This window comes from Numenius arquata, chromosome 3 (genome assembly GCF_964106895.1).
Source record: "Numenius arquata chromosome 3, bNumArq3.hap1.1, whole genome shotgun sequence".
NCBI lineage: Eukaryota > Metazoa > Chordata > Aves > Charadriiformes > Scolopacidae > Numenius > Numenius arquata.
Window position 1 is genome coordinate 28141641 of NC_133578.1, and position 15137 is coordinate 28156777.

At 36.6% G+C, this 15137-nt stretch overlaps 1 protein-coding gene across 1 annotated transcript in view; it reads left to right on the forward strand.

Annotated features, from left to right (window-relative positions):
• Window positions 1–15137, forward strand: part of NBEAL1 (neurobeachin like 1) — an 84881-nt gene that overhangs the window by 54775 nt on the left and 14969 nt on the right. Inside the window, exons 29-43 of the mRNA XM_074145218.1 lie at window positions 232–407; window positions 777–930; window positions 2589–2717; window positions 3386–3691; window positions 3803–3952; window positions 4891–5048; window positions 5751–5875; window positions 6725–6851; window positions 7967–8115; window positions 8970–9103; window positions 10008–10109; window positions 11314–11409; window positions 11520–11644; window positions 13972–14112; window positions 14209–14339. Coding sequence (XP_074001319.1) covers window positions 232–407; window positions 777–930; window positions 2589–2717; window positions 3386–3691; window positions 3803–3952; window positions 4891–5048; window positions 5751–5875; window positions 6725–6851; window positions 7967–8115; window positions 8970–9103; window positions 10008–10109; window positions 11314–11409; window positions 11520–11644; window positions 13972–14112; window positions 14209–14339 — 2203 coding nt within the window. The remainder of the gene's footprint in view (window positions 1–231; window positions 408–776; window positions 931–2588; window positions 2718–3385; window positions 3692–3802; window positions 3953–4890; window positions 5049–5750; window positions 5876–6724; window positions 6852–7966; window positions 8116–8969; window positions 9104–10007; window positions 10110–11313; window positions 11410–11519; window positions 11645–13971; window positions 14113–14208; window positions 14340–15137) is intronic.

Consider the following 15137-nt stretch of genomic DNA (forward strand, 5'->3'; position numbering starts at 1 on the left):
AGCTAAAAATCAGGTTGAAATAGTGATGTAGAAGTCAAGTCAGTATTTATTACAACATACAAGCAAGTCAGTCTCTTGTATTTGCGTTTTCATGTATTTAGCAATTGAACTTTAGACTGCAGAGTTTTCAAAAATGCTGAAATGTGTGAGCATAGGGACTGTGATGAATGAGAAATGTTTTGAAGATTTTTCTAGATGAGGAGGGCTCTAAATATTTCTCTTCTTTTGTAGGGGGGTGATAATGAACTCATACAGTTACTTACAGACATTCTACTTTGTATAATGTGGAAAGGCATTGAAAAATCTGATGATGCTGCTTGGATTGAGAGAGGACAGGTGTTTTCTGCACTGACCAAACTGGGGGTATCTAACGAGTTGCTGCGACCTTCTGATGAAATAAAACTCAAGTGAGTGTACAGTTCAAGGATGGGTTCTTTCATCTCTTTTGAGGAAAAACAGAAAAAGGGGCATTAGTGAAGCTGGGAAGGGGAGGATGTTCCCAAAAAAATGTACTTTTCTTTGCTCTGTCTTCACATACTGCCAGAAGCATATTCCACTACCTTTTTAGTAGTGTTATGTGGCGATAGTGTCTTGAAACTGTATCATTGATTTCATGAGCTTCTCAAAATCTCTTTTACCTCATTGGCTTATTAATAAGATGGCAGTTATGTCGCTGTAGACTGAGCGATTCAATTAAATACTTAATTGGATTTTTTTTAAAGCCACTTACACTTAGAACATGGAATAATTAGTTTGGGACTTTGTTTTCTGTGCAGCTTGCTGGAGAAGATGTTAGAATGGTCAGTCACTGATAACAGAGATTCAAGAGCTCTCCCTACGCATGCTGAAAATGCCTTCAAGCTCTTGCTGATTGTACAAGATTTCCTGCAGGCAGAAGGACTCGTTAATTCAAATTTATGGACTGAAAAGGTACAGTAGCTGCATAATGGAAGTACTGTATATAGGCCAAAATGAAAAAGTTGTCATCTTGGATACTGTCATGCCTTCTAGGCATGTGTTTTTAAACTATAGATATTAGAGTAAGGGTTCATAATGGATTGGATTAGATTTTCTCTTTAATGAGTAAACAAGTGTGTATACTTACTAAAGGGAATATAGTTAATTTTGCAAATTAAATAGGCCTATAAGTAGTATTCGTTATTGAAAATCCAGGTCTCTTCAGACTGGAGAAATATTTTAAAAATGTAGGAGCTAATGAAACAATGTCAGTTGTAGCCTGAACAGATTTTCCACTGTTTATCACATGTATGAGTCCGTGTGTGTGTCCTGAATAAAAGATCAGACAAAATTCTGCTCTCAGTTGCAAGCTGAGAAATGTCACTTCTGGGCGTTGACCCATATTGGAGTTTCAACATGAATTTGTGCATATATGTGCAAATAGCTCAATTTTATATATCAGTCAGAAACATGAAGTCTGAGGAAGAAATGACTAACAAATACAATAAGTAGTAGAGTAAGAGTAAGAGTTGTCAACACAGAGTAATTCCTAAGTTATTCTCCAAAATGCCTGCTTATAAGTAAACATAACTTAATCTTAAAGCTTTTAATTGTTTGTTTTTAAAAAGTCACCTCTTGGTAAAATCTTTACCTTCTGTTGTGATCTAGCTTTGTGAAATCTAGTTTGAAATGAGATCTGAACTTCGGAGCAAATGAGAGTTGTGCTTATTGCCAACTCTGAATTGAAAATAACAGTCCTTCCATAAGTTATCTTCCACCGTGCCTGAGGAGAATTTAAAGCACCATAATATTCTTAGCAGGATAGCTTTCAGTCAGCCACAGAAGCGTTCATGTAAATTTAGGGCTTAACAAAAGAATGATTTTACATTTGAGTAGTTTATTAGGGAATGTATCAATGTTTTAAGCAAATATGTGTGGATAGTGAAATGTGCCATTTGCCTTGTAAATACCTACCTTTCACAAGGTTTGTATCACTTCTGGTATCAAAATACTGACAGAAAGGAGTGCCTCCTAATTGTGTTTTTATTTTTTAAAAGACATTAATAGTTATGAAGCTTCAAGCATTTCACTAAATCAGATATTCATGAAAGAAGTCTGGTTTTCCTTCTCAGGGCACTGCGCATATTGCTATTGCTGGTAAATTATATTAGCATTGCACTCTAACTTGAAATACAAAGCAAAAGAATGAAATAAAATCCTATATATACTGAACCAAGAAATTGCAAGTTGGTATGGTATCCGCGCTATTAATAATAGTGTCTTTTCAATCATAGTAATCATGCTCATGGAGTCTCTAACTTTTCTAAGGAAATGGCATTTACTGGAGTTAAATTTTAGGAAAAAACATAAGCATATCTACTATATGCTGGTTTGGGCTTTATTCAGGGGAGATACTTGAGTTAACCTACTGGCTAGATAGGTTTTTGTAGTCAGGAATTGTTTCAAATTACTTACTGGTTTGACTGCAGTGTTCTGGTGTGATTTTCTGGGTTTGGATAAGTTAGAAATGTGAACATGGCATCTTCTTCAGTGCTTTGAAATTATTGTGTCTCCAGCTGGAGTAGCTGTTGTTAATTTTATTTGATGCAAGTCTTCTGTTTTTACAATAGCTCTTGGAAGAACTAGTGACTCTCATGGATAGCCTGTCAGTCTGGTATTCTGCTGGCCTAGAAGCAATCAGGCTTTCACAGGTGCAAGTCCAGTTGCTCCTTGGATTCATTGCACAAGATAATTTACAGGTTTGTTGCAAATTCTTGCAAGGGGTACTGTGTATTAAGTGCATGTTTGATGTAACTGTTGTGGTGTATGCGGGAGCTGCTCATACCAGTGAGCAGGCTGATGGCAGTCCTTCATCCTTCTATTGGGAAGATGTTTTATTGGTTCTTACCATTTGCAATTTTACTCTACGCTCCTGTCAAGTGTGCACCTCCTGAGCACAAGAAAGAGGTAGAGGGCAAGCTGTTTGAAGATGGGACTGTGTAGGCAGTAGTGGCAGTAAGGTAGTGATTCTGATCATGACTTCTTGTTTTTACCACAAAATACATTTGTTCACGGTTTCAGGTTTACATACATTAAGTGCACATGAACCTGGACTGTTCTGCCAAATCAACATTTGAAATAAAGTTAGCAGATCTGTGCCTGGAATATGACCCCTTGAGTAAAGCCAGGTTTCTTAGTTTGGGTATGTCATTGTCTTAATGCAGCTCTGTGACTTTGGGGTTGCAGCTGACTCAGGTTTGGTTATCACAGGATGAAGAAGTGATCAGTGCCCATATTGGATGCATGTGTGCCTTAAGGCTACCTGGGATGCAGCCAGAATATGTACATACTCCTGTGCTAAAAAGATGGGTGCTCAAAATCATTATTTTGAGGATCGCATTCACTTTTTTGTTGTTTGTCTGTGTAGGTCTGTGCTATGGCAGCAGCCAAACTAAACACCCTCCTTCAGACCAAAGTAATTGAGAGCCAGCCTGAAGCGTGCTACCTCTTGGGAAAGCTGGAAGGCATCTTGAGTAGATCAATTGAAGAGAAGACAGAAACTTACTCATTTTTGATTCCCCTTGTTCGGACATTGGTATCCAAGATTTATGAACTTCTCTTCATGAACCTTCATCTCCCTTCATTACCTCCTACCAATGGCAGCCCTTCTTTCTTTGAGGACTTTCAAGAATACTGCAGCTCTGATGAGTGGCAAGTTTATATTGACAAATATGTAAGTAGCAGATTCTTTTTGTATCATTTTCCCCCTCTTTTTAGCCATGAAAGCATAGGAACTCATTCAGAAATCACGTTATGCTTTTTGTTTTGTTTTTGGTGGAACCAGATTATTCCAAATATGAAACAGTATGAAGAGAATTCATTCAGACAGGATCAAGAGCAGATGGCACTTTATTGGAAAGATTGTTATGAAGCATTTATGGTGAACATGCACAAGCGAGACCGGGAGAGAGGAGAAAGCAAGCTTAAATTTCAGGTAAGGTTTTGAGTGAGTGTAAGTTGCTCTTAAAAGAACTGTCTGAGGAGTTGCATTCTAAAAGATGGAGAAACTGAATTCTCGGATGATCCAATTCAAGTGATTGCAGGCAGGTTGATTGTTTTAAGATTTTTGTGGACGATGTGACTATATACACTTGTAGGATATGCTTTTTAATTCTGTTCTTTCTATTTAAGAGTCTTGCCTGTAAGTAGAGTTATTTCAGGACAGTAGGCCTTTCTCTAGGTACAGCAACCTAGATTTTTGCTCAGCTGTGAGCTGCATCTTCTTTTACTCTATGTTTTGAATTATTAAAACTTCTTCATTATGAGATGAGCCAGTGTGGTTTTTTTGGGGCTTTTTTTAACACTACTTCAATAGTGAAGTAAATGAAACATTTTAAATGAAAACATTTTAAACAGTGAACAGTTCCTATTTAATGTATGGAAAAATTGTTTCTGAACTGACCTTTCTGTATAAGGTCCAGACTCAGTTTAAGCATAGCTAAGTTACATTTCTCTTGTTTTCTCTTAGTCTTCTTAATAACGATACTTTTAGTAAGTCCTTTTTATTCAGGAAGCTAAAGGAAAAATATAATGAGTCATATTACAGAACAGCAGAATTGAAAGAAAAATCATAGGTATTATAATAGGATTTCTAATACTGACCACTTTGATGATGATCAAGAATTGCTTTCATATGGATTCAGCATTGATAACCCTTTCTTCATGTCTTTAAGTCAAAGTTTGGTGCCATTTCTTCCAATACTAAGCTTTTTAAACTTTTCTCTTATTAGCATTACCTTAAATTTTAATAAATTTTTACTACTAAACTTCGTTGTTCCTTCTTAATTTATGAGAATTGTTGCAAGCCACAAAACTGTGCTTTTAAAGATCAGAGTTATTTCAGTGCTAGATTTATTTTTCATGGCCTTTCAGGAGCATTTTGTGGAACCATTCAGAAGAAAGGCTCGGCAGGAAAATCTGCGGTACAATAGTATGCTAAAGCAACTTAATAGTCAACACACAGCTACTATGAGACAGTGGAGAGCAGCCCAGCTTTACTTGCTTTCTGAACGTGGTCCTTGGTCTGAAATGTAAGTGAAATTCTTAAATCAAACTGTATATGATGCTTGAAAGGAGTTTGCTCGCATGACTAACTGTTTCACATGGATAGAACCTAGACACATTGACCCTGACCTACATTAGTAAATGACCTACATTCTTGAGATGTGAAGTTAGTATTGAATGCATCTGTTATAATGTTTTCTGCACTTAATTATCGAAATGCAAAGTTTGAAATGTAATGCTGAACTGGTTACTTGGATGCTAGATTTTGTTGCCAAGTAACAAATAAAAATTAGTTATCAATGAAGAGATGGCAGAAACTTTTTGAGATCCTACGAATTGGTGGCTCTTTTGGAAAAGAGAGAGTAGACTTTGAGTTTTTATGCACGAAGCTAATTTCAATTTAAAACAATACAGTTTGCCTGTCTTAGCTTTTGGGGAATTTCAGGATAAAGATATTTTTTTCTTTAGTCTTTTAGATGTCATTAACTGAAAGTGTAAACAATTTGATATATTTCAATAGAAAATAAATACTGTCTACAAATTGCTTTAGGATGATCACAGCTGCAATATGAAATATAAAATTAAAATGCAGTTTATTGCTTTTATGTTTTACAGTATACAAGGGGATGACCAGTGTTTTTCTAAATATGTACTCTTGTTTAATCAGTTGATTCATATAGGTCTTTATCTTCTGTTAACTGTTTTTATGAATATTCTTGTTTTCCTAGGAAACAGCATCTTATTCACTGGAAACTTTCAAATGTGGAAAATTTTTCCCGTATGAGACTAAAACTAGTGCAGAATTACAACTTCAACTCTCATCAGGATGCTAGTGATCTGAGAGATAATTTAGGTAAAGTTCTATCGTATTTGCTATTTCACTTGGGATTCTTTAGTGAAGAAAGATACTTACTTTACTCTTTGTATTTAAGAATCTGCGTATGGTAGATACTTAAATCTTGATTTTTCTTTATTTTCTTTATGTTAAAATGTGTAACATGAGTGGTGCTTTGACCTGAAACAGCATCTTTTTACTGAATAGAATTAATTTCCCCTTCTTCATTGAAATGTGTATTTTTGTTGACAAAAAAACCCAAACTCCTTTGTTTTAAAATAAGCAGTCACATAGATTTCTTGCACAAGATTATTTTTTTTCATGAGAAGGAAACAACAAGATCAGAGTAAGCAGGCAGTATTTTTTTTAAAACCTTTTAGAGTTTATGATTAAAATGTGTAGATATGTTCTTTGTTTCAGAAGTGTGCCAAACAGCTGATGTAGTGGTGTAAACTGTTTTTTAAGTTGGGTGTTTTGGATATCAGGACTCAAACAACAAAAAATAAAACTCCTGTAAACCCAAGTAAGCAAGAAAGAAATGCGGTGTATTGCCATGAAACCTGTATGCTTTAGCAGTGTCTGGCAGAACACTGCAAAATATTTTATTGGAAATGTCCACATTGGAAAATTTTAAACTGAATTCTAATGTGTTTATGTCTTGTAATACTGTTATATATTGACATATATTTCAATGTACTTCAGGGAGTATTTTTAGTGTCTGCTTGCCCCTGGAAGTATTTAAGAAGTCTGGTTGCTTCTTACTCAGTTAAAACCAACATTCAGCCATAGAAGATATACTCAGTAGTTTAGCTTTCTAAAAGTGCTGTTGCAAAAAAAAATCTGATCCGAAACATCTGTTTATGGTAGGTGTGCACCAGACACAGCCCTCTAGTGAGTCTCTGCTTCTGGAGGCGGTGAAGCAGGTGAAAGTGAGTGATTTGGAAGATGATGTTCTCGAACTACCAGAAGATGACACAGCAGCCAGTTCCAATTTGTGAGTATGGCAGAACAGAATGGTTGAAATTTGTTTCTGTGATAGGGATGAGGAGTGAGAAACAACCTCTGGAGTTGACTAGCGTACAGAGCTTCCCTCTTTCTTTGTCTGACCTTAACAATCCAATTGAGGGCTTCGTAGTAGTTTTGAACAGGAGAAAAGTTGCTGTTGGATTTATCATTGTCAACGAGACAAAGAGCCCCAGGGAAAAGAAGACAGAACAGATGTTTGTGAGGATCTGTTACACAGTTGGTCTGAAGGTGAAGCTATAGAATTGTTGAGGCTTTTCTACGATGTATGTTGGCTATAATTCTCAAGAGGCGGTTGGCTCTGCAAGGGCATAGATCAGCCTGGGACTGGCTCTTGTCCATAGACGCCAGGGTTATCCCCTGTGCCATCAGCTGCATAGCATGGGTATTTGCTTGATTGGTATTAATCTGCTAGAGAGTCCCCTGTGTTTAAGAGCATTCCAGAGAGGTCGTCTGCTGTGCTTCCTTCACTTGTGTGACTTTAAAAAAAAAATAAGGGGGGCTGGGGGGTGGGGCAGCAGGGGGAGATAGCAAATGCTTCACTCCAGTAACCAGAGGTGATATTGTGCATGCATCTGTGTGTGTCTATGCTGTTGAATTCCAGTAGAGATGTGGCACTACTTTGAGGGATACCAATGCATTTTTTTGTACCGTAAAGGTTATTAAATGCTTGCTTTTCATGTGTCATATCTATACACTTCTGAGCAGCCGTTATTTCAAATACTCCTGAAGATAACTTTAGTCATATGAACCAGGACTCAGCTCTGCTCTGGGCCAGAAAATTTAAGCACCTAGCAATTAAATAAGAAGGCGAAATGCAGCCTCATGTTTTCATGCTTCAAGGGTGGTCAAGTCCATTGTACCTGAGACTGAAATATCAAGCCTGAAGAGCAATGCTGTGAAATGATGTTGGGTCATCTAGTCTGAAACATCCAAGACTGCTGATGGAAGTAGCTTCATATAATCATTTATGTTGTACTTTTAATGCCATTCAAATTTGATTCTTTTCTGAACTGTACTCTTATCAAGTACCTAAGCAACTGTATAATCTACCCAATCCTGTAACACTTAGTGGTATTTTTGCAGGGATGAGAAGGATGAGCAAAGTCAGAAAGAAAAGCTAATACTGTCTGAAGACTGTGAACTCATTACAGTAATTGATGTGATACCTGGCAGGCTGGAGATCACTACCCAGCACATCTATTTCTTTGACGGTAGCATTGAAAAAGAAGAAGGTGAGAATGATCAATACCTCTTTCTTTTAAATACAGTTCAGCATTCTGTTTTTAGTAGGCTGAGTTTGATTTTTTTTTTTTTTTGAGAATGAGTGCCAAACTAATTGTGAAGAGACAAGTTGTAGATCTGTACTTACTGTTGTACTTGGCGGTCAATGGCTGGCTGATCCCTTCAGAAACGAGAATCTGGATCTGTACCTGCTGAGCTGTTAAATTGGTTCATTATTCTTAGTATTTCTTTAAAAAATTAACTTATTAAAAAAATTAATTTAGTTCACTGACTGGGGAAAAAAAAGTCATTACCTCTAATTTGCAGTTTAAGTGGCACATCCCTGTTCTACCTGAAAAATAATGTTTCACTCATACATTGATTAAAATATAGTAGTAACTAATGGTTAAAAGTGGTAGTATGTAAACTTGAATCATCTACATTAATTTATTGAACTTTAATAGAATACACACAGTTGAGTATAAAAACACTGAATTGAAATGCTTGACCAATAATGATAAGATTTTCAAAACCAATATATCAAGGAGTTGGCCTTTTGAGAATTCTAAACGTAAGAACTGCTATTTGAGCCTGTTCCTGTTCTTTGCCAAGAAAATACGTTTATAATGTGGTTTTGATCAGAAAGCAAAACCAAATTCTGCACTTCATGAGATATTTCATGATGCCTCTTTCTTTCAGTGGAACAATTGCTGAAGTTATTTCCTAGCAAAATGATTAATCAAGCCACATATAAAATTTACCTTTTCTAGGAGAGACTCTGAGGTGATTGGAAATGATACTTCACTATGTCTTTATGAAAAGTTTTTGGTATATTCCAAGTCACTAATCAAAGTGCTCTTCCTAGGGGTAGGTTTTGATTTCAAATGGCATCTTTCTCAAATTCGAGAGATACATTTGCGTCGGTACAACCTGAGGAGGTCAGCTTTGGAGATCTTCCTTACAGATCAAACCAACTACTTCCTCAACTTCAATAAGGAGGTATGGGTTTCCCAAATTTCCTTGATTTGTATAATTAGTATAGGTGTCAATTTTAGTTCATCTATTGTGTCTAATTTTAGTCTGGTGTCTTTCATAATACTGTAACACTAGTAGCAAAAGGTTTGCTACAATGAGCCATTATGGGAAATTAGACTGCATTCTGTGAAAACCTCAGTCTGGCATCTAGAAACTGATTAATTGTGAAAAGAGGGATAAAACAAGATTCTTCTTTTTCCTGTCTCCATCTCTGTCTCTGTTATGTTACAGAATGATTATTCAACAAAAATTACATCAGTAGTAATCTAAATATCTTGAAGCCTGCACGTCTTTTAAAATATTCTCAGCAAATTAATTACAAAGCAAAGGAGACTTCCTATTTTACCCCAACATTGGAAATCATTAATACTCTATATTCCATGGTTTAGGATTAGTGAACTTTTTTTCCCCCTGGATAACGTAAGTGATCCTTTGTATGTGGGACAAAGATAAATATCAGAACTTGGGGTGAGTTACATACTAGTCAGTCAGTTTATGAATAACACCTATAAAATGCTGTGGGTTGTTTTGTTTTTAAGTAAATAAATCTTTGCAATAGTTTTGTAGGGAAAACATTTGTGTACTTTATTTGAACAGCAGCATTATTTCCTAGAAGACTTCTGTGGGAATAATGATTTTCTGTGTAACATCTACACACACACAAGAAATCACTTTATAACATGTTGCCTTTATATCTTGTAAGGTTGTCACGTCCATCCATGTGCAAACGTTTTATGCAGCAAGAGACAAAAAAGTTTAAAAATGTGACTGGGTTCCATTTATTTCACATTTTAAATAGCAGAGAAGTTGTTTACGTGTCAGCTTCAGTCTCCAGAATAATTTTTTTATTAATGCTGTTTTCTAACAGGTACGAAACAAAGTATATAGTAGAATATTGTCACTGCGTTCTCCAAATATTTCTGGGACCAGATCTCCCCAGGAACTTTTTAAAGCTTCAGGTTTGATGCAGGTACGAGACTTCAGTATAAATGGTCCAGAGCATTCCTCTGCTTCTTGAAGGAGTCCTGGAAGGTCCTGAACTGCTGATTTTACTCCCCACCCCCAGTGTTTAGATGGTAACTGCCAACTGCTGTACCCTCAGTCTGAGCCCTGAACTTTCTCATGCATATTTTTAGAATTGCTGTGTTTTGTGTTTACACTTAGTGAGGTAAACGAATAGAGCCAGGCTCTGTTGATGTGATTATGACAAGTGTTCCAACAAGAATGGAAAACATGTAGCAGATTTGCTTCTGTTTTTAGTTCATGATCTTGAGTGCACATCTTGGAACCTCTTTCACTACATACGCAAATAAATTCCCTGCTACCTTTTCATTATGGGGCTTTCAACAAAACCCACTTGAAGTTTAAGCAGGAAATACAGTATTAAGGGAATTAGTAATATCGGTATAAAAGGAAAATGTCAAAATGTCTGTATTACTGTAAACTTGGATAATTTTTTTAACGTAGTAAATGTATATTTACCTTGCATCTCTTTATGCCAAAATTACTGTTTTCTCTGAGGGAGGAAGCTTTACAAATGACTTTTAAAATATTGGAAATACTTTGGTTTTTCTTTGTTTCCCTAATGATAAAAGATAGAATGTTGTATATTTAAGTAGAGAAAATATCATCTGGAATTAAATGTCTCTGTCACACTACAGACAGATATTGAGCCCTTCTGAACACAGCTGTCTGTTCTTTGGTTTAAAAGATAATAGTGGAGCAAAGGTGCAAGGACGATGGTAGTTCACAAATTCCTGTATCATTAACCAATGGGACAACAATTTATAAATAAGTTTTGATCTTAGAACTCTAATGGATTTCAAAGTTCTGTTCCCCTTTTTCTCATTACCTGTTTACCTGCCTTTTTTGTTTCTTTGATTTCTGTTTTTCTTCTCCTTTTTTATTCTGAGGATGCTAGTTTTCCGCTGCCTTGTATTTAAAACAGTACTGGCATCAATCAGGGACATGATTTCAGTTAAATACAGGTAGCACAGTTACTGAATCAAAGGAAAAATAAACTTTATTAGGAGGAATTAAATTTGGACTTTAATACCATTCTTAGTATTGTGCCAATGCTATCTTCTGGCAGATAAATACTGGCAAGGCATGTAATTTGCAATAGTGGTATCTTTGATATAGTGACTTCCATTGTATCTTCTTTTGTCCTTCAGAAATGGGTGAACAGAGAAATATCCAACTTTGACTACCTTATTCAGCTGAACACAATGGCAGGACGAACTTACAATGATCTTGCTCAATATCCTGTGGTAATTAAATTAATTTTTACATTTTTGACAGACTTTTTTTTTCCATTTTAAGATGGATTTTTGGTCTCAATTTGATCTATGACTTTTTTCTTTTTTTTTTCTTTTTGCAGTTCCCCTGGATTTTACGAGATTATACTTCAGAAGAACTGGACCTGAATAATCCGGCAGTCTTTAGGGATCTGTCCAAACCCATAGGGGTAGTAAATGAGAAGAACGCTAAGGCTGTGAAAGAGAAGTATGTATTTGAACAGTCAGTTACATTTCTCTGTCTTTTCTGAATCTCCAGGCTAATAGCACATTTTAAAAATAAAGTGACAATGACATTTTTAAAAGCTAGTTTTATAACATCACAGAGGCAATTGCAAAGTTTGTTGATTTGTCATTTCTGCTGCATTCAGATTAGTTAGTTTATATGGCACTGAAATGACAAAATTTACTGTTGTAAATTTTCAATTGTTTCTTGGATGAGGAAGTGAAAAACTGAAAGGCTGTAGAAACACTTAATTTAATGGCCCAGCAGCCTGAAGAGGCAGTGTCCCATGTCTGCTTCAAGACAAGGAATGTGAAATCATACTGGTGAGTTGAGTGGCCTTTGCTGAGAGCTAGCATCGATCCTAAATCTGTTCTTCCTGCTCTTTTTTTCAAGCATAGATCATTGTCTTTGAAATAAAATATAGCTCGGTGACTTCCAGCAACCCCTCTGTAGGTAGCAATGACAAATACTTACACCCACACGTAAGTGTAGCAATACTTCTTTTTTCGCTAGTGTAGGGGGTGAGTGTGCTATCATACCAGATTGCACTTGTCAGGCTTCTTCCAAAACCAGCTTTCTTCTGAAAACTTGGAACGTGGAGAATTTTCTTTGAATGATTAGGCTCTGTCCCTGACTATAATGAAATTGGTTCTCTAGCAGTATCTTTAACTATAACTTCTCTTACTAGCCTTGTGACACTGAGAAATGTATCAGCCAGATGGTGGCGTAGTAACGTAGAGTGAGTTTGCCAGTAGTAAATGAAATGGGCATGAGTATTAAATAAATCTCTTTTCTGAATCCTGTGTTAAAGGAGAGTCCACTGCCTGAGCATTCACACACCATTCAAGGAGTTGCACACACACCACCCAAATCCTTAACTGCTTAGACCAGAGTTCCCTTCACAGTGGCAACCCCGGTGGGCCGATGAGTGCCCCTTTTGACTCCTCGCTCACACACTCTCTGGTGTGTTCCCTCCTTCAGCCTCAACCCTAGGTTTCCCACAGCAGAGTGTCAGGAGTCAGATTTTATAAAAATAAGTAATTTAGTTGGAAGATGCAGCAGCAAGGTCAGCCTGGGCTGGGTGCTTCTGAAAAGGGAGGGACCTTGAACAAAGAAATCCCTGAGCAATTGTACCCTTGTGATCTACACAGCTGCCCCTCACATGCTGTTCACACATTTTTTAGTCCTGTGGTGATTTTTGATTTGGGGTCTTCTAAAACTTACTATTTTTCTGTGTCCAGACAGGCAGGCCCTTGACTGCTCTTATCTTGTTGATTTGCAGTCTCTGCTAATGGTTGTAGCCTCCTTATATTCTGGTTTATGCTTCTTGTGCACCTGCGCTCGCTGGCAGAACATAGGGGACTGAAAAGTCCCAGACTTAGGGAGAACACTACCAAACATCAGTGTCTTATCAACATTTTTTTATACTAAAAGACTAAACACAGCACTAGGAACACAGCAGTGCCAGCTGCTAGGAAGATTACTAAGAAAATTAACTCTATTGTGGCCTAAAACCTTCAGCAAATGTAGATACTCCTGCGAAGTAAAGCCAAGCAAATAGCATAAAGCACAGCATATTATAACCCTAAGTAATTTACTTTCGTTAAAGCTTACTTATTTAAGCTAAACAACTAATATTTCTCAACACCTGATATAGTCACACACACCCTCTTTTTTTTTTTTATTTTTTTAAATCTTGAGGGAAACTGTCACAAGTCTGGACATTAGGAAACAATTCTTCACAGAAGAGTGGTCAGACACTGGAATAGGCTGCCCAGGGAGGTGGTTGAGTCACCATCCCTGAATGTGTTTAAGAGTCATTTAGATGTGGTGTTGGGGGATATGGTGTAGGGGAGAACTTTGCAGAGTAGGGTTGATGGTTGGACTCGATGATCCCAATGGTCTTTTCCAACCTGAATGATTCTATGATTCTAAGTCACTTCAGTGACAAATACTCAGCTTAGTGATGTGTGGTATTTTGTCTGTTGTATAAAGTCATGCTAAATCAGGCCTGTGTTGCCAATTATCCGGTTTCTGACAGCTAATGGGAGGTGCCTAGGGAAGAGTATAAGAGCAGATATGCAAAGGCTTCATCTGGTGTACATTTCTATCTTTCAATAGTCTTTTGCTTAGGGACTTTCTAAGTCAGAATTGGAACCGTCATGTTTAATAAAACTCAATGTATTTTTCTCTTATAGATTGCTGTGATTGTTTCCTTTGAATCCTTGCCTCCAATGAGTATAATGCACATATATATCAGCTGTAGTACTCAGTTGTATATATAAACATTTATTTATTTTATTTTTTAGATATGAGAATTTCGAGGATCCCCTTGGGATAATTGACAAATTTCACTATGGAACACATTATTCAAATGCTGCTGGTGTCATGCACTATCTCATTCGGGTAGAACCTTTCACAACACTTCATATCCAACTTCAAAGCGGCAGGTATGCTGTGAACAAATAAGCAACACCTTTATTTTTATTCCTTATAATTTTACTGAGGAAATGATCTAAATCTAACCTGAGTTTTCTGACCCACAGATTTGACTGTGCTGACAGGCAGTTCCACTCTATTCCTGCCACCTGGCAGGCGCTCATGGACAACCCCAATGATGTCAAGGAACTTATCCCAGAGTTCTTCTACTTCCCAGAGTTCCTGGAGAATCAAAATGGTAAACTGACTGCTCAGAATATTCTCACAGAAAACTGTTCTTGTATTCTTCAGAAAAGAATTGTTACAACCATTTGTGAATGTGGTGGAATGCTTCTTATTTAAGCTTTATAGTGTGCTTATAGAAATTACTTTAATCATCCTCTGGTTTCAAACTGTTTAGTGAAAACACTACTTGTGTTAAGCAGCAGCCTAAGCATTGTTTAAAATTCAGACTTGGGGCTTAAGGATGGCTAAATATAGTGTTGTTTACCTAATGTGAAATTTCAGAGGTACTCATTTGGATGTTCGAAAAAGCAATAGATAATACTGATTAAATAGCAAAAGTTAATAAAGATTAATTAGTATTTTTTTTACTGGGTTCAGCGGGTGATAGAGTTTGGACATCTTCAAACATGGGAGGTCTTTTATTTGTTCTAGGCAGCCAGCATATTGTCTTGTTACTCTTACCTTCCGATGCAGTGTTAAGTCACCTGATTTCAAAGCCATGTAGTTTCCTTACCCATCAGAAGAAGGAAAAAACAAAAAGCTGTTTCGCTGATACATAATGGTTATTGAAAAGACAGCATCCTGCATTCTGATAGGAGACGCCTAGCTATTTTTTAATTCACAGTTATTGCATAGGGAACTGTTTCTCTACCTATTAGACAATTTTAAAATTGATTTGTACATTTGTGCTGCTAGCCACAATCTACCAGAGTTCTAAGTTATAAAAGTTTACTTTCAAAAGTCATTTAAGTGTCTAGAGTTGTTCTAATGAAAGCTGGTGGAATTTGAGACTTCTTGAAAGCCATGATTC